The 27987-nt window shown below is 37.0% G+C and overlaps 2 protein-coding genes and 1 pseudogene across 4 annotated transcripts in view; 1 reads left to right on the forward strand and 2 right to left on the reverse strand.

Moving 5' to 3' along the window:
- LOC126162473 (ATP-binding cassette sub-family C member 12-like) overlaps nucleotides 1–27987 on the reverse strand; it is a 516794-nt gene that overhangs the window by 74195 nt on the left and 414612 nt on the right. Inside the window, exons 24-25 of the mRNA XM_049919007.1 lie at nucleotides 18805–18896; nucleotides 17355–17563 (exon numbers count right to left, since the gene is read on the reverse strand). Of these exons, the coding sequence (XP_049774964.1) occupies nucleotides 17355–17563; nucleotides 18805–18896 (301 nt within the window). The remainder of the gene's footprint in view (nucleotides 1–17354; nucleotides 17564–18804; nucleotides 18897–27987) is intronic.
- Nucleotides 3112–14162, forward strand: LOC126162474 (uncharacterized). 3 transcript variants are annotated; one of them, XM_049919009.1, is made up of 3 exons: nucleotides 3112–3170; nucleotides 11753–11893; nucleotides 11985–14162. In XM_049919009.1, exons 2-3 carry the CDS (start codon nucleotides 11791–11793, stop codon nucleotides 12401–12403), a joined length of 522 nt encoding a protein of 173 aa, XP_049774966.1. In that variant the 5' UTR covers nucleotides 3112–3170; nucleotides 11753–11790; the 3' UTR covers nucleotides 12404–14162. The 3 variants fall into 3 exon arrangements, with proteins under 3 accessions (XP_049774966.1, XP_049774965.1, XP_049774967.1); XM_049919008.1 differs by lacking the exon at nucleotides 3112–3170 and adding an exon at nucleotides 10106–10469; XM_049919010.1 differs by lacking the exon at nucleotides 3112–3170 and having other exon boundaries at nucleotides 11595–11893; nucleotides 11985–12110; nucleotides 12217–14162.
- LOC126163242 (5S ribosomal RNA) lies at nucleotides 6328–6445 on the reverse strand (annotated as a pseudogene).

Here is a 27987-nt window from a genome sequence, read left to right on the forward strand (position 1 = left end):
ACATTACTCAAATCACAAAACTTCAGTACTAAAAATTATGCTTATGAGCATATAATTGCTTTTTTTCTGTATACAATATGCTTGTGTTCTGATTATTACTTTCATTATAAATGCTGACTCAGACTTACTGCAATGTTACATTTCAAACTCTTTGCACCAACAAGGTGTGCTAGCTTTGTATACTGCTCTATAACTGTGTCTAGAGAGTTTTGGGAAGTGGTCAGAAGAGATAGTGGAAGGAAGCCAAGTCTGCAGCTTGCTTCCATATTAGATGATATGAAATTTGTTTTGTGAGTTGACTATGGTCAAATATGTCTTTATCAAGAATATTAGTTTGATTTATTATGTGAATGTTACTGACTGATTTGAGACCACGAAATACTGCGAAAAGAGTTAATGTTTTTTTCATGAAATTGTTAACACTAGAGACTCTGGAGTACTTGTTCCCCAAATTTTACTGGACGACAAGCCAAGCCAACAACATCTACAAAAAATCAAGATGAGCATATTTACTGACTGTTAATTATGGCTTCAATCAACTTAGGCACAGCATATCTACAGTTCTGTTTTTGTGCATAAAACATTACACATTTAAACATGCTGACAGAAATGTTAAAAAACTCAGTTATCTATGAAATCCAATAATAAACAGAAGGAATCTAGAATGTGAAGTGGAAAGGGGGCTGGGGAGTTCAGTTCAACAGTGAAAGCTGACAGTGATCATTTAGATTCAACTATAAAATCCAGTAGTGATCTCTTAAAGCTGAAAATTGTAAAGAACAGTGAGTAATTCAATAAAAGAATAATAGTTTTAGAAAATGAGTTTGGCAAAGAAAGGCAATGTATGGACATTGAAGAATTAAAATCTATACAAAAAACATTAGAGGGGAGGGTTAATAATTTAAGTTCTGAAACTGAGAGAATTATAACTAAATTAGAGTCAAACATAAATGAGGTACATGGAATTGCTACAAACAATATAAATGTAATCAATAAAAAGGTAAATGAGATTCCACAGAATTTAACATCAAAGTTATGTATTAATAGTAAAGCTATATGGGTTAGGTTACAAGAGAAAAGCTTTTCTTGTGATAATTTACACACTGTTGATTTCTTGCAACATTGTAAAGATAGCTTTGTATTTGGTGAGTTAGATAATTTAAATATCAATTTATAAAAAGTTTCTTGAAGGGGAGGGATTGTCTTTGGCTAATAAACCTTTTCATCTGTGGGAAACCTTGAAAGATATTACGAAAAGTTTTTGAAGAAGTTCTGGTCAGAATCTGAGCAATGTAGAATCAAGAGTGATTTTTAAATGGACCTATTTTTAGAAGAAGGAATGGAATGATGAAAGATTTTTGCAGGAACCAATAAAAGAAATTAGTACACTTAGATAAACTTGTTGATGGAATGACTCAGATATATGCACCCAAAAGGAGGTTACATGGAAAGCTACAGTGGGATCTATTCTGTCAGCCAGAATATTTGCTTGATCAGTTTCTTAAGTATGTAGACAAATTAGATAGGGCAATGGTGAGAAATCTTTCACATAACTTTGGCCATGAGAATTATCACAATGGGTTTGTAATTCTGGTTTCAATGGGGAGCATTTCAGAAGAAGGAATAATGGGAACTTTGGGAATTAAAATCTGAATAATAGGGCAAGAGACTACAATGGAAATGGGAGAGATGGAGGCTGTGAAAGAAATGGCAATAACAGAAATGGAGAATGAGAACAGGAAATAGAATGCAAACAAACTGGAAAAAAGATAACAAGGCAACACATCCAGAAAACACAGGGTCATGTCAGTGAGGGTCTAGAGTTTCGGGGTGAACAGATCAAATTATAATAGAACCTCTAACTCCTGGTGGAATTCAAATAACCACAATAATTATGATGAACAGAGTCAAAACATATACTACAAGCATCAGATAAATCAAATAAATTTTGGTAAAGAATTCTGGGATAGTATGTGGAAGAATGATTCATAAGTGTGTTCAAAAAAAGTAGAAAATCAAGGTTGGGTGTGGAGGTGGTGAGTGATTTTCACAACTGGGCTGAAAGTGAAGTTTAAAAGTAATAACGAGGAGAGTGATAAATACACTGATTCTGAATTTTGGGAGGGGGTATTTGGAAAAGAGGATGATGATGACTTAGAGAATGATAGTGCTTTGCCAACTTTAGTGAAGGTAATGATCTTATAAATACTATCATTGGAGGAGAAAAACTTTAAGGATTCTGAAGCTAAATGCAAAATTAAAGTTGAAACAAATGATGATGAATTGTTGAAGCTAGGAGTTGATAATGTTTTTGTTAATGAAATTGGGGAAATGCAGTAACCGATGAAGTTGTGTCTGGAAAACAGTTTTTGCCTGTCCATGATGATCAATCCATAGTAATTAGAGAATGTAGAGATAAGAGTAGAAATAAAGAACATGTATTGTTTAAATTTGTACATAAGTTTAGAAAGTAAAGGGGGAAGAAACTTATAAGATTGTTATGAGGTCAATTTGAGAACAATGTTGAAGTTGCAGTTGTACAATTCTATATTTGAATCACTGAGCTGTGCTTTTCATATGAAAACAAATTTTGCTCCTGTAAATCACAAATATTTTTTTGTACTGTCATACAAAAACCCCAAATCTCATTTGCAACTATTCTGGGGGAAGAAAAGTAAAACAGATCCTTAGAAGTATGGCAAGTGGAAGGGATACCCAAAAAAAAAAAAAAAAAAAAAAAAAAAAAAAAAAGGGGGAAAGGAAAGGAAAAAGAGGGTTAAAACTATGCTATAGTTTAATTAATGTTTTTTCAGAGTACCTTCTCACTCATTTGTCATTAGTCAGGAAGTTGTCAACAAATGAATATGATTATGTGCCTTATGGTAACGGAATGAGTAGTAAAAGAGATACTGTATGTTATTAATTTTTGTTATGTCATTCATATTCAGTCATTGATTTAGCAACCAGAACTTATGAAATAAAAATAAATTTGCAACCCCAGTGGGGTTTATCACAATATATGTTTAGTAATTAGTATTTCTTGTGCCTTTTTATTCTTACATCTCTTTTGCTCTTCCATGAAAATAAGTATTTTGAAATATTGTCTTGTGCAGTCTTGATGAAACTGTATGCTGATGTACATCAGTCTGGGGTGGCGGAAGGGTGGAGAGGTAGGTTGGCGTAAAAAATGTAAATACTGTTCTTTGATGAAAATATATCGCAGTTGAATCTAAAACATAAATAGTTTTTACCTGAAAGATGTGCTTTTGAAGATATAAAGGCTGGAAAGTTCTGGCCTCTAGAAATTTTTAGAACATACCAGAACATTTGAGAGTATTCAAGAACATGCCAGAACATTTGAGAATACATGGAAGCATTCCAAAAGATTCCAGAATGTTCCACAATGCTCTGAGATGTTCTAGAATGTTTGGGAATAATCTGGAACATTTGTGAAGATTCCAGAATGTTCAGGAACATCCCAGATCACTGTAGAACATTCCAGAACACTCTTGAATGTTGTGGAATGTCATGAAAAATTGTGGATCATGCAAAGCCATTTTGGTATGTACTGGAAATAGGCACAGTGGGGCTACCCATTCATAGGGGTAAATAAAGTTAGACCCATCATGGGTTTGAATGCACTTTCTTATCAGTGATGAAGGGAGGAACCAAAAACATAGTGTAGCAAGTGATTAAAAAAAACTATGAAGTGTGAGTAGTCAAAGTGATACACTGGCTGAATGTACATAAAAAATAAAGTATGAAAAGTGTGTAAAGTGTACTAAATTTATTTGTTAATAAACAGTTGATTTGATTTATATTTTGGACAATGCCAAAACATAAAAGAGGAGGAGTTCTTGCCAGTTCTGAAGCAAAACAGTGAAAACAAAAAGAACAGCAAAAATGTGAAACAGATAAAGATTGCAAAGTATGTTTAAGTTCCCAAAGAATGACAATGAGTATCATGAGAAGCAGAGAAACCAAAGAACAATGAAATGAATGGATTGCACAATCAAGAATGATTCTTGAAATCCATACAAATTGTAAAAATTGATGTACATGTATGTGTGCATATGTATGTTCCACATCTCCTCCTAAACCAATGGTTTGATTTCAACGAAACTTGAAACATATGTACCATACTGTTGAGCAACAATCACTGTGGGGGAAAAAACTACCTATCTATCAAAGGGGTAAGGGGTGACAAAGGAGTGTAGCCCACTATGCATGAATTCTCAGATTTTCGCAACAAACGGTTGCTTCATCAGGAAAGAGGGAAGGAGAGGGAAAGACGAAAGGATGTGGGTTTTAAGGGAGAGGGTAAGGAGTCATTCCAATCTCGGGAGCGGAAAGACTTACCTTAGGGGGAAAAAAGGACAGGTACACACACACACACACACACACACACACACACACACACACACACGTATGTGCAGATGGATATGTATGTGTGTGTGAGTGTATACCTGTCCTTTTTTCCCCCTAAGGGAAGTCTTTCCACTCCCGGGATTGGAATGACTCCTTACCCTCTCCCTTAAAACGCACATCCTTTTGTCTTTCCCTTTCCTTCCCTCTTTCCTGATGAAGCAACTGTTGGCTGCGAAAGCTTGAATTTTGTGTGTATGTTTGTGTTTGTTTGTGTGTCTATCAACCTGCCAGTGCTTTCGTTTGGTAAGTCACATCATCTTTGTTTTTAGATATATTTTTCCCACGTGGAATGTTTCCCTCTATTATATACAAAATTCAAGCTTTCGCAACCAACAGTTGCTTCATCAGGAAAGAGGGAAGGAGAGGGAAAGACGAAAGGATGTGGGTTTTAAGGGAGCCGGCAAGGAGTCATTCCAATCCCGGGAGCGGAAAGACTTACCTTAGGGGGAAAAAAGGAGAGATATACACTCGCACACACACACACACACACACACACACACACACACACATATCCATCCGCCCATATACAGACAAAGCATACATTTGTAAAGGCCTTTAATGCACGATGTTTAACTTTATTATCTCTTTCTACTAACTCTATTCATAATACGTTTTGCAGACAGCATCCACATATGATATTGAATGTACCTACAAAATTATATCTTTGTATGATACTCAGTGCAGGAAGTATGACATTGTAAACATTAAACATCTGAGCAGATGTTATGGGATACAGGCATGGATGCACAGCTATAAATAAATACCTGGGCAAAGCCAAGTTTCTCTGATAGTGTTATAATAAATACTTATGTTCCATAGGGACATATATCAATAGTAGATGATGATACATCTCTGTTTAATGAACCATTTGATACCATTCACATTCTGATGATGTATCTTTGAAAATTGCATATCTTATGTTACAGTTTTGGAGTTTTCAATGTTATTATGTTGTTTACTGACTATTATTTGAAAATTAATTTAACTTTTTACATTTTACCTATTTAATTTTGGAAATCCATTTCTTTCATTTTTATGTTACAGTATATTAATTATTCTGTGAAATTGGATTTGTTTCTTTCGTAGTAACCAGCAGATAATTATATATTTCACATTACCAAAATCATGAAACTTAATTACATTACAAACTCTTTGCATTGACAAGGCATGCTGTCTTTGCTTACTGTAATATAACTGTGTATAGATAGCTCTGGGAAGTGTTTGGAAAAGAAAGGTGGTATGAAGCCAAGTCTGCGACTTGCTTTCATGTTAGATTATGTGGATTTTGTTTTGTGAGTTGACGATGGCTAAATAAGACTTTATCAAGAATGTTGACATTTCTAATGCATCAGTAGGAGAAGAAATCTTAAAAGCAGTGTTTAATTTGAAAGTGGTCATTACTAACCAGTACCATTTATTATGTGAATGAAGAAGATCGTATTACTGAGTGAGCTGAGTTGTTGAATACACTACAATAATCCATTGTTAACAAGTTAATGATTTTCCATAAACCTGATAACACCAAAGTTCTGTAGGAGTCCTACACCGAATTTTGCTGGACTACAAGCTGTGCCATTTATATCTATGAAAAATCAAGATGAGTATATTTATTTTCTTTTAATGATTGCTGCAATGAACTTGGAGGGAGGATGGGGGTGGGTGGGTGGGGGGGGGGGGGGGGGGGGGGAACGTCCACCCGAATAGGCCATTGAAGGCCGAAAAGTACCAAGCAGCCACCATGTCATTCTCAGCCCACAGGTATCACTGGATGCAGGTATGGAGGGGCATGCAGTCAGCACACCACTCTCCCGGCTGTATGTCAGTTTATGGGACCGGAGCTGCTACTTCTTGATCAAGTAGCTCCTCAGTTTGCCTCACTAGGGCTGAGTGCATCCCACTTGCCAACAGCACTCAGCACACTGGATGGTCACCCATCCAAGTGCTAACCCAGCCCAACAGCACTTAACCTTGGTGATCTTATGGGAACCGGTGTTACCACTGTGGCAAGGCCATTGGCCAACTTGGGAATAGCCTATCTACAATTCTGTTCTCCTGCTTAATTGTACATTTATACACATCAGTTGACACTGACAGCAATGTCAAAAAACTTCTATATTTCATTATCTTTGTGATTACTGAACTGAGGCAATGAAATAGCCCTTCCATACAATCTAGCCATTCATTGTTGTCACATCTGTAACAAGGAGCAGTGCCTCTCCAAATATGCCAGGAGCCTCACTGTGGCCTTCTCACATCAGTATTATCCTCCCAACCTTATCTAGAGACAGATCTTCCATGTCTTGTCTCTCTAGTCACATACCACCTCCCACACAACCACTATCTGCCCACAAATGAGCACTCCTCTCATGACTCAGGACTGGAGCAACTGAATCACATTCTCTGCCAGGATGTCAACTACTTCTCATCATGCCCTGAAATGAAGAATATTCCCCCAACCCTTCCAACAGTTGTATTCTGAAATCCATCAAACCTACACACTTTCCTAGTCCATCCCTACTGCAATCCTGCTTCCAACCCCTTGCCTCTTGGCTTATATTCCTGCTATTGACATAAATGCAAGAGCTATCTCATACATCCTCCCATTACCACCTGCTCCAGTCCCATCCTAGGCATCTCCTGCCCCATCAAATGCAGGGCAACCTGTGAAAGTAACCATGTGATCTACAAACTAAGGTCTAACCACTGTGCTGCTTTCTATGTGGATATCAAAACTAACAAGCTGTCTGTTCTCTTTAATGGTCACCACCAAAATGTGACCAAGAGACAGCTGGACCAAACAGTCACTGAAGATGCTGATCAATATGATGTGCTTCACTTTAATGACTGCCACATAGCCTGCATCATCTGGTTTCTATCTAACAACACCAGATTTTCCAAAATGCACTGGTGGGAACTTTCCCTACAACAATCATTCATTCCTGTAAATCCACTGGCCTCTACATTCAATAGTCCCTGTTCTCCACTTTTCCTACATTTCATTCATTCCTGTAAATCCACTGGCCTCTACATTCAATAGTCCCTGTTCTCCACCTATCTATCCCCTTCCCCACTCCCATTTCAGTGCTACACATGCTTTCTATCCCACCAATGAACCTACCAGTATTTTCCCATTCTCTCTCTCTCTCTCTCTCTCCCTCCCTCTCCCTCCCCTCCCTTCCCCCTATCACCCACAGGCAGTACAGCATATTCCTCCACATGTATCCTGCTATTCCTGCCCCTGTCCACCTCATACCCCCTCCTTATCCCCACCACCCATCCCTGCAGATTGCTGCTCATGTCAGATGCAGTTGCAGTGGGAATCCAGATACAGAGAAAGTGGGCATATGTGTGTGAGTTCTTCTTGTGTGAGTGGGTGTATTTTTTTCTATTCTGGAAGAAATACTTTGTGCAAAATCTTAATATTTTAGCACTCTTTTTCTCATCATGCCTGCCAATGTCCTTGCCAAAGTGGTAACACCAGTTCCCATCAAATTAATGAAGTCAAATGCTGTCGGGCTTGGCTATCACTTGGATGGGTTGCCATTCAGGTATGCTGAGAGCTGTTGGCAAGCTACTTAATTGAGAAGTAGTGGCACCAGCTATGAAAACTGACACTGTCTAGAAGAGCAGTGGGCTGACCACATGCCACTCTGTATCCACCTTCGCTGATGCCTAAGCACCTAAGGGCTGAGGATGACATGACATCTGGTTGGTACCATTGGGCCTTCAAGGCCTGTTTGGATGGTTTTTGTTTTCATTGTGCCTGTCTGTGATTCTACAGCTCCTCCATCTGGTGTGTTGCAATCTATACTTTCTACACTACTGGTCATTAAATTTGCTACACCACAAAGATGATGTGCTACAGATGTGAAATTTAACCGACAGGAAGAAGATGCTGTGATATGCAAATGATTAGCTTTTCAGGGCATTCACACAAGGTTGGTGCCAGTGGTGACATCTACAACGTGCTGACATGAAGAAAGTTTCCAACCGATTTCTCATACACAAACAGCAGTTGACCGGCATTGCCTGGTGAAATGTTGTTGTGATGCCTCGTGTAAGGAGGAGAAATGTTTACCATCACGTTTCTGACTTGTAGCCCATCGTGATTCCGGTTTATCATATCGGGACATTGCTGCTCGCGTTGCTCAAGATCCAGTGACTGTTAGCAGAATATGGAATCGGTGGGTTCAGGAGGGTAATATGGAACGCCATGCTGGATCCCAACAGTCTCATATCACTAGCAGTCGAGATGACAGGCATCTTATCCGCATGGCTGTAATGGATTGTGCAGCCACATCTCAATCCCTGAGTCAACAGATGGGGATGTTTGCAAGACAACAACCATCTGCATGAACAGTTCGACGACATTTGCAGTAGCATGGACTATCAGCTAGGAGACCATGGCTGCAGTTACCCTTGACGCTGCATCACAGACAGGAGTGCCTGTGATGGTGTTCTCAATGACAAACCTTGGTGCATGAATGGCAAAATGTCATTTTTTCGGATGAATCTAGGTTCTGTTTACAGCATCATGATGGTCGCATCCATGTTGGGCGACATCGCGGTGAACGCACATTGGAAGCCATTCTGGCATATCACCCTACGTGATGGTATGGGGAGCCATTGGTTATACATCTTGGTTACCTCTTGTTCGCTTTGACGGAACTTTGAACAGTGGACGTTACATTTCAGATGTGTTGCGACCTGTGGCTCTACCCCTCATTCGATCCCTGCGAAACCCTACATTTCAGCAGAATAATGCACGACTGCATGTTGCACGTCCTGTGCAGGCCTTTCTGGATACAGAAAATGTTTGACTACTGACCTGGCCAGCACATTCTCCAGATCTCTCACCAATTGAAAACGTCTGGTCAACGGCGGCCGAGCAACTAGCTTGTCACTACTCTTGATGAACTGTGGTATCGTGTTGAAACTGCATGGCCAGCTGTACCTGTACACGCCATCCAAGCTCTGTTTGACTCAATATCCAGGCGTATCAGGGCCGTTAGTACGGCCAGAGGTGGTTGTTCTGGGTACTGATTTCTCAGGATCTAAGCACCCAAACTGCGTGAAAATGTAATCACATGTCAGTTCTAGTATAATATATTTGTCCAATGAATACCCATTTATCATCTGCATTTCTTCTTCATGTAGCAATTTTAATGGCCAGTAGTGTATGTTGTTATTTCAATCTGGACTTATATATAATTTTGCTGTTTCATATTGTCTTATCCAGTATCAGTTTAATGTATATGTATACTTGTATGCTATAATTCAGTAAACCATAAGCTGAACAAATAAATAAATTAATTAATCAAATAAAATTCTTAGAAAATGTCAAAACATTTTTTAAACTACAGGAAAGGGTCTTAAGAACAATGATCAAAAGTAGTAATCAGCCTCCTTCTAAGTATCTGTTCAAAACAAAAGGGATGTTAACTACACCATATGAGCACATTTATCTCTGTTATGCACATCAAAAAAGATAATTATTGCACATACGACCCTTTCCAATACCAAGGAATGAGATCTGGACTGAAAGAATAAACATAAACTTAAAATAAGTTTTCTACCATGGAATGAAACTGTACAATAAACTACCTGAGGAGATTAAAGAATTAACTAAAACCAACTTAATTAAAAAGTCAGGTAGAAAGTACATATTAAGCAATACATTCTATACAATGAAGTATCACTTCGATAACACAGAGTAGGAGTTTTGTACAAAATGTAACCCAAGTACATATCGCTACCTTAGAAGAAAATCGGCACAACTCAAAAAATGCTGATTTTTCGCTCATGTCATCAACAAAACGAGAAAGTGGAATACTTTTATGTGGAAGAGTGTCACAAACGTAACTGGCATTATTTGTCCACTAGAGAGCAGTTATGACAGTGATGCATTAACAGAACCTATACCAACAATTGGAAAAAGAGTGTCGCATTGTCAGTTGTGCAGAAGCTTTCGGCCAGTGCTCATGCGGATGTTGGAAGAAAAGAGTCACATTTTGAATAGTGCTTGTGTTCTCCATGTGAAAGTAAGTAGGCACAGTACATTTATATGATAAATAATGTTTTATTTTGAGATCAATCAATCAATCTCTTTATTCATCCGTTAACAATATACATTGTATGGATGTAGTCAATTACAATATATTTTCTTATCTTTAATTTGTTTCAAAAACTTGGAGAATAAATACAAATATTTTATATCAGTATATATAAATAATATTACTTTTCCATATTCAGATATTCTTCAATGCTATAGAAACTATGTGTTAGTAAAAATTGTTTAAGATCTACCTTGAATTCATGAAATTCTTTAATTTTCTTTATTGTAGAAGGCAATGCACTAAAAAGTATTTTGGGCTGGTAGTTTACACTTTTTTGATAGAGTGCTCCTTTGTGGGTGTCTCTGTGAAAATCATCCCTGTTCCTTGTTTCATGGTTATGAGCCTGATTATTTAATATTGAAAATTCCTTCAGAAAGCATACACATTCATAGATGTATAAGCTAGGGAGAGTCATTATTTTAAATTCTTTAAATATTTCCCTGCATGACACTTTGCAGGGAACCCCTTTCATTATCCTAACAGCCCTTTTTTTGAAGTTTGAAAGCTTGTTTTGCCGTACCTGTATTTCCCCAGAAGATCACACCATATCTAAGCAAACTGTTCATGTAAGCACAACAGGCAGACTGCAATGATTCAGTGTTGCAGCATTCCCGAAGCATTCTTAGCACATTGCAGCATTTACTTAATTTTTTACTCGAAACTTTTAGATGGTTTTCCCATCTCAAGTGCTCATCCACCCATATACCGAGGAATTTTGTGAATGCAGCTTGTGCAATAACATAGTTCCCTAACTCAGCTTTTACTCTTCTTCTAGCTTTACTTTTAATATTACTGAAATACATCAATACCATTTTATCCTTATTTATGATCAAAGCATTATCACTAAACCATTTTCTTATCTCATTTATTGTCCTAGAGACACTCTGCTGTAGATCATCCTCAGTATATCCTTTTATAAAAATGCTAGTGCCATCAGTGAACATCACCGTTTCTGCAACTGCCAGATGGTTTGGCAAATTGTTAAAGTACACCATGAACAACAGAGGGCCTAACATGGAAATTATTGTGACAGTTTTGCTTATAGAATGAGTTTACAAACTATTTCCTTTCCTGTTTTATTTTGATATGTGCCACTTTTCTCAAAAATTATTCATAACCTTTTTTTGAAACTGTAATGTCATGCTCTAATATTTTGTCTTGTGCCACTCTTGAACAAACAAGTACATATAGTGATGAATCTGTTTCAGTTGCAATGTCAGCTAGTTCATGAAGTCCACTAATTGTCATGTTAGCTGTCAAACGAAATGATCAAAATGCTACAATTAGGGAGCTTCAACATCCAAACAATTCTGAAGAAAATGTACAGCATATTATGACCAGCTCTCAAGGTCGGTTTTGTGCAATGACAAATCATGTATTATGTTAAGTACGTTTTATGCAATTCACATGAAAGGTACTTACTTATTTTGTTTATTGCAGCTGTTCCAATACACTGTGGTGATACTGAGGTTTTACAAGGCAGAAGCGTTTTGAATGATTCTGGTGATCAGAATGATAACAACCTCAGCAGATACACATCTGCTAAAAACGATTGTAGTGATCCAGGTGAAAACAGTACCTCCATGTTTTTAAAGAGTGTTGCAGATAGACTTTTTGAAGATTTTGATTCCGATGACACAGATGCTGACCCTAACTTTGTTGCCTATTCTAGTGACTCATCATCCACTTCAAATTCACAATCTGCTCAAAGAATTACAAAGTCTAAACAAGGGGGAAGAAAAGGTAAAAGTAAAGTGTTATTCCCATGTAAATCTGAGAATAAAACTCGAAAGACAAAGAGGAATGTTGACAAATGCAAAAAAAAAAAAAAAAAAAAAAAAACAAAAGCAAAATTCTAAGGAAATGTGGTAAAATTATAAGTCTACAAAGAAAATACAAAATGACAATGGAACAATTGAAAGGACTCTAGTAATGAGAGAAAATCAGAAAATGATGCCTCCATGTGGGGAAAAGTGTCACCTTAGATGTTCAAAAAAATTTTCTGATGAAGAGAGACAAAATATTTTTCAGGATTACTGGAAAATGGGAGACTTACAGAGGCAACATGATTACATCACTATTAACATGACAACCACACAGCCAAGGAACCGCTATCAGAAGGAAGATAATCGCCGCCGTCTTAACACTGCTTTTTATTTTGATCATAATAGTGAAAAAGCAAGAGTTTGTAAACAGTTTTTTACTGCTACTTTAGGTATAAGCGGACAAATGGTTAGAACTGTTGAGGAATAGAGAATTTCTGTTCAAGGAGGAGTTATTTCCACGGATTTACAGGGAAAACATGGTAAACGACTGACTGTGTCAACAGAAATAAAATAAAACCTTAAAAAACGTATCAGCTCAATTCCAAAGATTCCTAGTCACTACTGCCATGCCAGAACTTCTATAGAATGCATTGAAGGTTGTAAAACAATAAGTGACCTTTATGGAGATTAAAAATCTGTGTAAAGAAGAAAAGTTGGAGTATGGTAAGTACCTCATTTATTACACAGTTTTTACCAAAGAATTTAATCTGGCTTTTTTTTACCCCAAAGAAGGATCAGTGTGAGCTCTGCACCAAGTTTGAAAATGCATCTAATAAAGAAAAAAAAAAAAAAAATTTGCAGTGCGATATGAGAACCATTTGAAAGAGAAAGATCTGTCACAAATTGAGAAAGAGAAAGATAAGAAATCTAGTAATATAGTAGCAGTGTATGACTTACAAGCTGTATTACCATGTCTTGTGGGTGATGCCTCAATGTTTTACTACATTTCCTAACTGAACATTTCCAATTTCACAATTTTTCAGCTTAACACAAATTACATTAATTGCTGTGTTTGGCACAAAGGACAAGCAAATCAAGGTTCTGTTGAAATTACTTCCTGTGTATGACATTATTTAGAACAACTGCATCAAGAAAGGGATAATGAGTCATTTTTTATTCAGATAAGTGTGCCAGTCAAAATAAAAATAAAAACATTATTACTATGTACTGTAAAGCCATACTGACTTTCAAGTGGATTAACGCCATAATGCACAAATATTTAATCTCTGGGCATACCCAAAATGGGGAAGACAGTGTATGTTCTAATATTGAGAAACAGATCAGGAAAGCTTGAAAATCTGGTCCTATCTATGTTTCTCATCATTATGTAAGCCTAATAAGGTCAGCAAAAAAATCTGGCATGCCATATATTGTGCATGAGCTTTGTTATGATGATTTTTATTACTTTCAAAATTAAGGCATGGAGATCAATAAAAGGAATACTGACAAAGAAATATTCAATATTTCTGAAGTTAAGATTTTTAGGGTCGACCAAGATAAACAAAATGAGTTGATGTATAAGAACTCTTATAGTGAACAAGATTTTAAAGTAGTATTATTAACCAATAATCATAAAACAACTCAATAACAAACATCACAACTGACAAGCAGAAGATGTGTCTGGCAAAAGCCTATAATGCTAAGAAATGTGTATCAGATACTAAAAAGGCTGAACTGTTGCAGTTAATACATAAAAATATAGTTCCAAAATTTTATTTTGATTTTTTTAATAACTTGTAGGTTAATTTTTCTGTGCTAACTATTTTATGTAAAATGTAAAACAAACCAAAAAACTGAGTTGATTAATTTCTTGATTTGATTCAAATAATTTGTGCTGTGTTATGTTGTATTTTTTACAAATAAATATTTTCTTATAATTATTTCTTTATTAAATTATTTATTTCATACCCTTTACAGATATAAGAGCTGAAATTTATATTTTTATGTGTCACAAGTCAAAGCCCTTTAACTAAAATTGAAGTTTTCTTTGTAGAAAGGTGTCACAATTGACGCCATTAGGGTTAATTTATCACTCAAAATGAAAGAAAAACTATGTGAAAGTTACCTCTGAGTATGTGCTACTTAGAAAGAAAAAGACAATGCTGATGTGATTTCATGGAGAAAAGTAATGATGACTGAAACTTGGTTGCTATCTGTAAGTGGGGATTTCACTAAACTAGTGGTTTTAGAGATGTGCTGGTTCTCCTCAAGGTAGCGATATATAATAATATCACACCTGTCTAATTTCACAACACACCTTTGCCCTATTAGACTTTTTTATTCTTCTTCCTCTCCAACATCCCCCCCCTCCCCTCCCCTCCTCCCACTACCCCTCACCTTTTCTGAAAAACTTTACACAAAAACTCTGCAATGGATAGTACAAACTACTTATCCTCTTTCTTGGAAATCACATTAGGTTAGATTATAGGTTATATGTCCCATCGACAGTACCCTCTTTTGAGTTCAACATCTTACTCATTATGGAGAGATACTGACACAGTTTTTCAGGGATTAATTGGGAAGCTGACAGAAGACAGCAACAGACAGAGATGCATGTAAACTCCTCTTAAAAATGTATTTAATAACTTAAAGAGTCTACATCTTGTATAGATTGAATTAGCTGAACAATAAATAAGTGGGAAGCTGCAGTGCACAATATGCAACTAAAACATCCCCCAACATCATTTTCATGAACCTGATATTGCCTGATCATGTGTGTGGTGTATGGAGAAATTAATGAACACTATCACGAGCATATTACATTAAAACCTTCCTTCCTTGAATGTACACTACCGCTCTTTAATTTCAATACACCCAGTAAATGACATCTTGTTCTCTGTAGATAAGGTCTAATACTGTTGTACACATGTCATGATTATTGTTTGTGGTCATCGAGATAGAATAGTACCCAACAAACAATGTTGTGTACATAAACATTATGTACATATCTGATATGTTTGTTTACGTATTTGCTGGCGGATGCCATATTTGGTGCACCTGTGTTGTTCCCTGTAGTGATGTGATGTCCACAGCAAATGGCAAACATTGCTACGATACATAACATGTGGTTCCTGCACATCAGTTTCTTCATGACATTGAAGTGTGCACATCGTTAGTATGTCTCCATGAGTGGAGATATCCATAGAAAAACCTGCTGTTTTAGCACTTAGCCAATTATCTATTCGCCAAATTGTGAAACAGTGTAGTGTGTCTATAGGGGGAGTGCAATACACCCTTCACTGCCAGAAGACAACAGATAGCAAAAAAGGTCATACCATGACCAGGACAACCCCATAAAACAACTAAAAGTGATGATAAATATATCAGAATTACAAGTAAGAGAAATAGATTCAACACAGCACCACAAATTTGTACATAATTGGTAGAAATGAACATGACAATATCTGTTGCAACAATATAAAGGAGACTGACTGAAGCTGGCTTGAAAGGATGTGTCACAGCAAGAAAACTGCTTCTAAGACCCATAAATAAACAGAAGGGGCTTGAATGGGCTAGAAAACATTGTAATTGGACATTGGAAGAGTGGAAGAAGGTGTTATTCACTGATGAATCGAAGTTTGAGATTTTTTGGAACCAGATGGAGAATATTTGTTCGCTGATTTGTAGGGGAAAGTGTAGCCCAGCAGTGTGTTCTACCTACAGTTAAACATGGTGGTGGTTCTATTATGGTTTGGGGATGTTTTGCTGGAGATAGAGTTGGCAACATTGTGAAAATAGAAGGATGTACAGCTCAGAAGCAGTGCCACTGCATACTTCAGTATTGTGCAATACAAAGCAGATTGTGCTTAATAGGGAAAGGGGTCACCTTACAACAGGATAATGACCCAAAACATCTGTCAGCATACTGTATGAACTACACTGCTTCAAAGGAAAAACAGAAAGTACTGAATGATATAGTATGGACATCCCAAAGCCCCAATTGTAATCCCATTGAAATGGTCTAGGATGATGTATCAGGGAAGTTAATATATCCAGCAAGGAACATCTCTGGAATATTGTTAAGGATGTGTGGAATAATATAGATTCACGATACCTACAAAGGCTAACTGACCGCATGCCTTGAGTTTGTGAGGCAGTCATTAAATCCAAAGGAGGATACCCTGATGAAAGTAAAATATAATGATTGTGATTGTATTTAGTATGTGGAAATTAATATAATTATATTTTGTGAGAAATAATGTTTGGTTTGTGTTGTAAATATGAAATACCAGGGTGTATTGAAATTAATGAGTGGTAGTGTATAAACAAAATGGTATTTTTCACTTAAGATAAGACAAATGAATTATACAGATTTTAACAGACTGGCCTTGTATTTGGAAGCATGGAGGCTCTAATCCACATCTGTTCATCCTGTTTTGGCTTAACACAATGTCCCTAAATTACTTTGAGTCAAATGCCACAATGGGTTTTACTATAAGGTCAGGGCCAACTACCTAACTCATTGTTATTAGACATGTAACTATGTAAATGTCTGTGATTTTGAGATGTTTTTTGTTCTTAAATTGCCATGCCAAACAATGTCCATCATAGTAAAAGTGACCCATAGATGAATATAATTGTTCATACAACTTAAATTTCAAGTTATCATAGCCTAGAGAAAAGCATAGGCTTCAAGGCAGAATGAACTCAACTCACCAGGAAGGAAATCAGGAAATCTAAGCAATAAACATTTATTTATGAAAATAAAAGTATGTCAGATTGAACTACATATTATGTTCAGTGTCTTAGGAAATGAAGTTTGTACCAACACAGACAACAGGGACAAATACTTATCATATGTACTGATGCATAATTGGTTTGAAGGAAAACACATGCAGCAGAAAACTGCTTATCATTTTTATCTATCTATATAAACTGATACTCCCTTTGTGGCTTTCTCTTTAAGTGTATCATTATTAACAGTAAGTGAAAATTTAAATGAAGATAATTTTGAGAACCACTGTATTCATTTTAAAATTCTTACCTGAAGTTTAGAATTAGCTTCAAAATATTTGAAATACTGGAGATATTCTGCTATGTCCTGTGTTAAATTCTGTATGACGGTGCTGAGCAGATTAATACATATAAAAATGAAACCCACAGTAGTTGCTGTGAGTTTGTGGGCACTAATTATGAGCACTTCATGATTTCTCATCAGAGCAATCATTAACATCACCAACGTGATGAGCAGCACTAGAAAACATAAAATTTAGTCATTCAGTAGATAATGAACACTGTACAGCCTTGATTAAAAAGACTAATTTTATTTAATTAACTTTTTATGAAGGTTATCCAGAATACAGGTGTCATACACTAGTGGGAGGTTGCTATTGAGTTTGACAGTTAACATTTCCCTATTGTTTGTAACATTCCTGTTCTTGTGCCTGAAAATTGTGGCTGTGATTCTTTCTTCTACCAGGTGTTAAGTCTGTGATGACTTTCTAATCTCTCTCATTGTAGCAACTGAAACTCATCTTCAGCTCTACTTATGGGTCAAATACCATGAACCAGTAGAAATAATAATGTAATCAACACTTTTGCATATATTAAAAGGTGTAAACATCTGTGGCATACTGGTTATAATTTGATATGCTAACCTTCTACGTCAGGGATGTACAAAGACTGATACTGAATGTACTGAGAAACAGTACAACAAATTCAGTATCAACTTTGATAAATGTTTCTGTGCAACTATACTTTATTTTTATTTTTGGCACTAGGAAAACTTACTCTCTCGATGAAACTTGAACTGTAAATTATAGATTGCAGCTATCAGTCATCCTTTTTCAATTTTATTGTGGAGATCTAGATTTCAACTAGAAGCTAGCCATTCTCAATGCACTATTATTTTTACTCAATGCATGTAATGCCTGTTGCTACTCACCATATAGCGGAGATGCTGAGTCGCAGATAAGCACAACAAAAAGACTCTCACAATTACAGCTTTCGGCCGTTAAGGCATTCGCCAACAATAGACAGAGACACACATACACACACACACACACACACACACACACACACACACACACACACACACACACACACAAAAGAAACTCACACACATGACTACAGTGTCGGGTAACTGAAACTCCACTGCTTTACTGCTGATACATGTATGTATCAAAAGTATTAAATGTTTTGCCTTGTGAAGGTAAGTAATGGCCGCTACATATTTAATTATTTCATATATTTAGAAAAAAATGGTTTGTGCAAAAATGTTGACTTGGATGTTTTCTTTACATCCTTGGTTAATAAAGGATATTGTTCAAAAAACTGTGTGAAAGCTACCAGCAACTTTGTTCTCTAAGTAGAAAGTATTCTGTAACTGTGTATTCTCTGTTCTGCATTTCTGCATCTAATGCAAAAACATTCATTAATCCACCCACTACTTTCATCAAATAGCTTATTACACCGAAAAGAATAAGTTTCTGTACCTTTCAGCATACTTATCCAGAATGAAATGCATCCAGAGGTAGCTTTTATTAGGTATACACTTGCAGCCTTCTGGTCATTTTGTTTCACAAAACTGAAAATAAAAGTTGTGTTAGAATACGGCACATAACAAAATAAACTGGAATTGGGGTGAGCATTGATACAATAAAGTACTGATAATCAGACAAAATACCAGGATGTGATGATTCTACACATCCACAAAATGATAGAAAGTAAGGCTGAAATGCTATTCAAGGAACAATAAGTCAAACACTGATGTTAGCTATCTTAGTAGACAATAGAGGTAGAAGTTTTAGTTATTTTTAATATACTTCACTTTTGTGAATAATTTCCTTTTTCTTTTGTAAGTAAATTTCATTATGTAAAGTACATATCTCCAGCGCAATACTGGACAGAAATGGTGACAGAAGATCTCATTGTTTCGACCCATTCTTAACTAAGAAGGGTGCTGACAACTGATTTGCAACCTGGCACTGGAATCATTGTAATAGGGTGCAAGCAGCCTAATGTACTTCAGTGGTATGCTGAATGCTTGCATTATCTTTCATAGTGTTGGCCAATTAATGCTGTTGTATGCCTGCCAGGAGTCAATGAATACAAAGTGTAGGTCTTTATCATATTCATAAAGCTTCTACTCCATTTGTCTCAGTGTGAAGATATGGTCAGTGGTTGAGTATTCCAGGATAAATCCTCACTGGTATTTGCCTACAATTCCTCTGAGCAATGGTTTTGGTTAGCTTAGTATCAAGAGTGGTGTAAAATTTACACCCTGTCTCCAGCAGTGAGATTTCTCTGTAATTATACATGTTCATGGCATCATCCTTTTTTAAAACTGCATATAAAATCGACCTTTTCCATTCTGTGGGGATCTCCTCAACTAATCATATTTCTGCCAAAAGCTGTATCCTAAGTTCTACTACCACTGCCTCCTTCCTTCCCCCCTCCCCCCCACCCTTCCTCCCTGCTAGCCTCACTACTGTTCTTTGGTTTCTACTTGGTTTTCAAGATTTAGAATTCTGTCAAAGTATCTTCCAAAGGTATCTGCTTGCTCCACTGAAGAAAATGTGAGATGTGCAGTTGATATTAATGGAGTGATGGAGATCACTGGAAGTGAGATGATCCTTGCATTTGCAGATGATGTGGTGATAGTGGGTGAAACTTTGAGTGAAGTGACAGCAGATACATCTTGATTTATGCTAGAAGTAGGTAAACTAGGGTTACTGGTCAGTAATGAAAAAACAGAGTATTTGGTAGTATTTTGTTGACAAAATTATATGGATGCCATCAGCATAGATGGTCACAATTTTGAATGAGTTGAAACATTCAACTACCAGGGGTCAATACTGTCAAATAAAAGTGAAACAGAGAAGGAAATTTGACAAAGAATAATAAATGTGAACTGGGTGGACTATAGTTTAAACCACCTATATATGTTACACACTGGATCCCAGGAAAGCAAGATACAGCTGTATATATCACTAGTGTGTCCAGTTATATTGTATGGTCATGAGACATGGGTACGGCACAGACAATGGAGGAGCACATTCCTGCATTTGAAAAGAAGATTTCATGGAAAATTAATAGTCTGGTATGCAGTCCAGAAATCGGAAGACAGGAAAGAAGGCAAAATGAAGATCTGTATTGGCAGTTTAAGAAAGCTGATATTTGGAGAGTGACTGCAAGAAGAAGAATAGAGTGAGCAGGATATGTTCTCCGATCAGAGGGTACTGTTCCTAACAAAGTATTAGTACATCAGCCAACTAGTAGACATCTGAGAGGTCATCTGCAAATGAGGTGAAAAGACAGAACTTTAGTGACCCTGGAAGAGGTAGATCCAACAGCCAGTATTGAAAATTTCTAAGACAGAAGTAAGTGAATAAACACACATAATCAGATTACACTTACCTATTACAAATATTTTAGAGCCTGTGACTTAATTGAATGTCAATACATAAAGCTGCTATCAGTCACTTTTCTGAATAGTATTTATTATTCCACGAACCGATTTTTGAACCTTTTCAGGTTCATCTTCAGATGGTTTTCTGGAAGTTATGTCACTATGCTAGAAATAGCAATTCCAGAAAACCATCTGAAGATGAACCCGAATAGGTTTGAAAACCAGTTCATGGAACAATAAATAACTATTCAAAAAAGAGACAGGTTGCAGTTTTATGTATTTACATATGTAATCAATTTTTGTGATGTTACACTCTATTTATTTATGATTCAGGTACTAGATGAGTTGATCATTTCATTGTTTTATGTTTATGTATTTGCATATTTTTGTCTTCAGTCACAGGCTTAAATGAACTGTCTGTGTGCAATAAATTATGATGATGATGATAAAAGTTGGTATTTAAACTTAAAAGATAGGCTAAATTAAATTAAACAATGCAATTGTTACTAAATAATTATTATTATTTTAAAAAATCTGAAAAATTGGTTTTATTATTCCGGTATGTGTTACCTTTCTTTGTACAAAGCTTTTTAACCAAATACCTTGGCTGTCACAATAGTCAAGTGTGTAGATTGGCACAGAACCATCAAAAGTAGTTATCAGTGTGGGGAATGCCAGCATTATTTTTATGTGTGATACTGAAATGCAACCTGCATGAGGAATAATGTTAGTCATTTCCATATATGCCATGACTGTCACTACTGCTATACAATACTAAGAAAAGGGCAGCTTGTCTTGAAACTTTGAGCTGATTTGACAGTGGCACAATGAAAGTTAACAATAGTAATATTAGGTCTAGACCAGCTGTATCCAATAGCTGTAACATATCCAATAGCTTAATTGCTTTGGAGACTAAGACAAAAATATTATGATAACCCAAGAAATTCCAAATCTGTCTGACAGTATAAGGCATAAGGTGCAAACTAAGCCTAGGAAGGAAAATTTGTGGTGACCAAGAAGGTCTTATTGCTTGGTGGTAGTCACACGAGAGGAATGTCAGAAATGGTTCAGAACTCTTCGGGAAGTGACTACCAGGTATCTTGTATTTTTAAGCCCCCGTGGTCTAGGGGTAGCGTCTTTGATTCATAATCAAAACGTCTTCGGTCCTGGGTTCGATCCCCGCCACTGCCTAAATTTTGATAAATAATCAGCATTGGCGGCCGAAGAATTCCGGCATAAGAAGTCAGCCTCATTCTGCCAACGGCCTTGTCAAAGAGGGCGAAGGAGCGGATAGAGGTTCAGGGCACTCTCTTGTCCTAGGGGTGGGAAATTGCCCCTAAAGGCGGAAGAATCAGCAATGATCAACGACATGAGGATGCAGAAGGCAATGGAAACCACTGCATTAAAGACACGTAACGTGTATCCACAGGACATGTGGCCTGTAATTGAAGAAGTGTCATGATGATCTCTCCATTGGTAAAAGATTCTGGAACAGTCCCCCATTCGGATCTCTGGGAGGGGACTGCCAAGGGGGAGGTTACCATGAGAAAAAGATTGAATAATCAGCGTTCTACAAGTCAGGGCGTGGAATGTCAGAAGCTTGAACGTGATAGGGAAACTAGAAAATCTGAAAAGGGAAATGCAAAGGCTCAATCTAGATATAGTAGGGGTCAGTGAAGTGAAGTGGAAGGAAGACAAGGACTTCTGATCAGATGAGTATCAGGTAATATCAACAGCAGCAGAAAATGGTATAACAGGTGTAGGATTTGTTATGAATAGGAAGGTAGGGCAGAGGGTGTGTTACTGTGAACAGTTCAGTGACCGGGTTGTTCTAATCAGAATCGACAGCAGACCAACACCGACAACGATAGTTCAGGTATACATGCCGACGTCGCAAGCTGAAGATGAACAGATAGAGAACGTGTATGAGGATATTGAAAGGGTAATGCAGTATGTAAAGGGGGATGAAAATCTTATAGTCATGGGCGACTGGAATGCAGTTGTAGGGGAAGGAGTAGAGGAACAGGTTACAGGAGAATATGGGCTTGGGACAAGGAATTAAAGAGCAGAAAGACTAATTGAGTTCTGTAACAAGTTTCAGCTAGTAATAGCGAATACCCTGTTCAAGAATCACAAGAGGAGGAGGTATACTTGGAAAAGGTCGGGAGATACGGGAAGATTTCAATTAGATTACATCATGTTCAGACAAAGATTCCGAAATCAGATACTGGATTGTAAGGCATACCCAGGAGCAGATATAGACTCAGATCACAATATAGTAGTGATGAAGAGTAGGCTGAAGTTCAAGACATTAGTCAAGAAGAATCAATACGCAAAGAAGTGGGATACGGAAGTACTAAGGAATGACGAGATACGTTGGAACTTCTCTAACGCTATAGATACAACAAAAAGGAATAGCGCAGTAGGTAGTACAGTTGAAGAGGAATGGACATCTCTAAAAACGGCCATCACAGAAGTTGGGAAGGAAAACATAGGTACAAAGAAGGTAGCTGCGAAGAAACCATGGGTAACAGAAGAAACACTTCAGTTGATTGATGAAAGGAGGTTGTACAAACATGTTCCGGAAAAATCAGGAATACAGAAATACAAGTCGCTGAGGAATGAAATAAATAGGAAGTGCAGGGAAGCTACGATGAAATGGCTGCAGGAAAAATGTGAAGACATCAAAAAAGATATGATTGTCGGAAGGACAGACTCAGCATACAGGAAAGTCAAAACAACCTTTGGTGACATTAAAAGCAACAGTGGTAACATTAAGAGTGCAACGGGAATTCCACTGTTAAATGCGGAGGAGAGAGCAGATAGGTGGAAAGAATACATTGAAAGCCTCTATGAGGGTGAAGATTTGTCTGATGTGATAGAAGAAGAAAGAGGAGTCGATTTAGAAGAGATAGGGGATCCAGTATTAGAATTGGAATTTAAAAGAGCTTTGGAGGACTTACGGTCAAATAAGGTGGAAGGGATAGATAACTTTCCATCAGAATTTCTAAAATCATTGGGGGAAGTGGCAACAAAATGACTATTCATGTTGTGTGTAGAATATATGAGTCTGGCAACATACCATCTGACTTTCGGAAAAGCATTATCCACACAATTCTGAAGACGGAAAGAGCTGACAAGTGCGAGAATTATCGCACAATCAGCCTAACAGCTCATGCATCGAAGCTGCTTACAAGAATAATATACAGAAGAATGGAAAAGAAAATTGAGAATGCGCTAGGTGACGATCAGTTTGGCTTTAGGAAAAGTAAAGGGGTGAGAGAGGCAATTCTGACGTTACGGCTAATAATGGAAGCAAGACAAAAGAAAAATCAAGACACTTTCATAGGATTTGTCGACCTGGAAAAAGCGTTTGACAATATAAAATAGTGCAAGCTGTTCGAGATTCTGAAAAAAGTAGGGGTAAGCTATAGGGAGAGACGGGTCATATACAATATGTACAACAACCAAGAGGGAATAATAAGAGTGGATGATCAAGAATGAAGTGCTTGTATTAAGAAGGGTGTAAGACAAGGCTGTAGCCTTTCAAGCCTACTCTTCAATCTGTACATCGAGGAAGCAATGATGGAAATAAAAGAAAGGTTCAGGAGTGGAATTAAAAGACTAGGTGAAAGGATATCTATGATACGATTCGCTGATGACATTGTTACCTTGAGTGAAAGTGAAGAATTAAATGATCTGCTGAATGGAATGAACAGTTTAATGAGTACACAGTATGGTTTGAGAGTAAATCTGAGAAAGACGAAGGTAATGAGAAGTAGTAGAAATGAGAACAGCGAGAAACTTAACATCAGGATTGATGGTCCCGAAGTCAATGAAGTTAAGGAATTCTGCTACCTAGGCAGTAAAATAACCAATGACGGACGGAGCAAGGAGGACATCAAAAGCAGACTCACTATGGCAAAAAAGGCATTTCTGGCCAAGAGAAGTCTACTAATATCAAATACCAGCCTTAACTTGAGGAAGAAATTTCTGAGGATGTACATCTGGAGTACAGCATTGTATGGTAGTGAAACATGGACTGTGGGAAAACCAGAACAGAAGAGAATCAAAGCATTTGAGATGTGGTGCTATAGACGAATGTTGAAAATTAGGTGGACTGATAAGGTAAGGAATGAGGAGGTTCTACGCAGAATCGGAGAGGAAAGGAATATGTGGAAAACACTGATAAGGAGAAGGGACAGGATGATAGGACATCTGCTAAGACATGAGGGAATGACTTCTGTGGTACTAGAGGGAGCTGTAGAGGGCAAAAACTGTTGAGGAAGACAGAGATTGGAATATGTCAAGCAAATAATTGAGGACGTAGGTTGCAAGTGTTTCTCTGAGATGAAGAGGTTAGCACAGGAAAGGAATTCGTGGTGGGCCGCATCAAACCAGTCAGTAGACTGTAGACCAAAAAAAATAGGGCATACTGATGTCAGCTGTGGTTTATGTTCTTTGTGGAAGGGTCTTGGAAATGAAAATCATGTTATAATACAAGCAGATTTGTTGTGCATAACAGAATGTCACATGAAACTCACTGAAACTAAACAGATTCATATTGATGGAACCAATAAGAAGAAAGGAGAGTGGTTATGTATGCAAAAAAAGTTGGTGTCAAGTCCGAGGTCCTTTATGTTAATGAATGTTGTGCTGAACAATTTTTTGAATGTAATGTCACAATAGTATAACAGGAAACATATATGCTTGTAGTACTGACAGTTTACACACGATCAACAGGAAGTATCTTAAGCATCATACACAGCTGGAAACAGTTTTAATAAGATTATGTAGACTTCTTTGGAATACATCATTTTTACAGACTTTAATACTGATTTTCTGTCAGATGATACTGATTAAGTACATCTAGAGTTACTGGTGTATGGCTTTGGATTATTTTCTACAGTAAAATTCCTTGCAATGTTTGAATACCAAAAATCTCACAAATTTCTTGCCTGATTTACTTAAAATTTTTACGCAATACTCTAACAAACAATGAGACAGGCATAGGCTATATAATGGCTTATCAGCTTATGTTTAGAATACTGCTACAGTATCTGAATTTACCATAACAGTAAACAATGCTCAAGGTCAGAGAGAGAGGGGGGGAAGAGGAAATGGATAAAGGGGTCAGAGGAAACGGGCATAGAAAGTGGAGAGGAGATAAATAGAGAGAGAGGGGGCAGGAGGAGATGGGGAGAGAGAGGGAGGAAAAGATAAACATAGAGAGGGGGAGGAGAAAATGGACTGAGACAGGTGAGAGGAGGAGATCAATAGAGAGATGGGGAGGTGTAGATGGGCAGAGAGAGGGGGAGCAGTAGGTGGGCAGAGAGAGGGCCGAGGAGTTGATGAACAACGAGAGGGGAGAGAGCGATGGCAGGAAAAGATGGAGACAGAGGGGAAAGGGAACATGGACAGAGAGAGGGGCAGGATGTGATGGACAGTGAGAGGGGAAGGAGGAAGAGATGGAAAAAGAGAGATGCAGAAAAAGCTGAACAGAGATAGGGGAGAGGGGAGAAGGAGATTACGATCTATATACAAATCCTGTACATATCAGAAATGCGGGCTTTTTCTTTCCCATTTAAAAAGACTGAGCCACAGCAATGTGTGAGCGGGAAATTTACTGACCATTTAGGTACAGATCATAGAAGAAAAGTATGATGCTGTAGAATCATAAACAATGACTCAATCACAGTATTTAAAAAGCATTTATGGGAAGAACACTAGTGAAGAATTTATAAATCAGACAGAGTTAATGTAAAATTTGACTCTCTTGTAAATGTATTCCTGTAGCACTTTGAAGCTCATTTTCCACTTATACAATGGCAAACTTGAGAACATAAGAAAGAATAAAGAGTGTATAACTCCTGGGATTAAAGTATCTTATATGAGGATGAACTCAGGCATGGAAGTAACCTCAGTTTTGAGAAAAATAACATGTGGAGTGCCACAAGGATTGCTACTGTGCCCAATCTTGCTTCTAACCAAAAGAAATGCTCTTCCAACAACTTTAAATTGTGGTTCAAAAACTGTAATGTTTGTGAAACAAACATACCAATCAGGGTCCAGACTCAGCCTTAGTAGATAATTTTCAGATGATAGCTGAAAATATCTACAAGTTGTTTGCAGCTAAATCAGCAATAATGGCCATTAGTACCAGAAGTAGACATTAGGATAACATTTTAAAATGGAAGCAACACATAAATAAACTAATCAAGAAGCTCAGCCTATCATGTTATGTACTTAGAAGCATCTCCCACTGTGTTACCCAATGGCAAGAGCATTGCTTTATTTTGCATATTTTTGCTCTCTGTTGTCTTATGGAATTATCTTCTGGGACAGCACACCTAAATCAAATAATATATTTGTTCTGAAGAAGTTAGCAGTAAGAGTATTGTGTAAAGTAGATAGTTGTACATCTTGTAAAAGCCATTTTAAGGATCTTGGAATTCTTACACTCACATCCCTATCAATTTAATTTTTAATGGTTTTTGGTGCTAGTAATAAAAAAACAATTTCAGCTGAACCGTGTTACACGCAGTCACAACACAAGACACAGGAATCATTTTCACGTGTATTTTGCTTCCTTGTCCAAGGTTCAGAATGGAGTTATTACCCTAATGGTAAGATGTTCAACAAGTTTCCGCCTTTCATGAAGCAAGAAAATAGGAATTTCTAACAGCTCAAAAGAAAATCAAAAAGATGCCCTATTCTCTAAAAATTACCTGAATATCTCAATTCAGGAACTGAAAAGTTCTGTTAGCCACGTGACAAGTGACAGTGTTTGTTACAAAGCTGTATGACAAGTAATGATGTGCAGTAAATAGGACTCTATATTTATAGAAGTAAAAACATTTTCTTTGAAACATTCCGTAGTAATCAAGTAAATAATAAGCCACCCATGGCAGACAAACAGCAACTACTGTATATAACACAACTGAGGAGACAGCAGGTTTTATCAAAGCACCAGATTTCCTACTAATTTAATAACATAATATCTGTGAATAGCATTAAGACATACAGTGATAGTTTGTTGTTAATACAGCATACAGATTAGGTTTTTATATCTTTGTCTCATGTTAATGTGTACCTTGACTCATTCTGCATCCTTGAAGGTTGTCCTCATTGAAAAGGCAACCAGAGTTTGATAAATAAATGAATGGAATTAGTCCATCAAGTTCCATTTGAAGTTATCTGATTTTCAACATTATTGTTCTTGTCTTCAATCTTCTGTTCCCTTCCTACTTCCAACTTTTCTCTCATT

This window comes from Schistocerca cancellata, chromosome 2, assembly GCF_023864275.1.
Source record: "Schistocerca cancellata isolate TAMUIC-IGC-003103 chromosome 2, iqSchCanc2.1, whole genome shotgun sequence".
Classification (NCBI taxonomy): domain Eukaryota; kingdom Metazoa; phylum Arthropoda; class Insecta; order Orthoptera; family Acrididae; genus Schistocerca; species Schistocerca cancellata.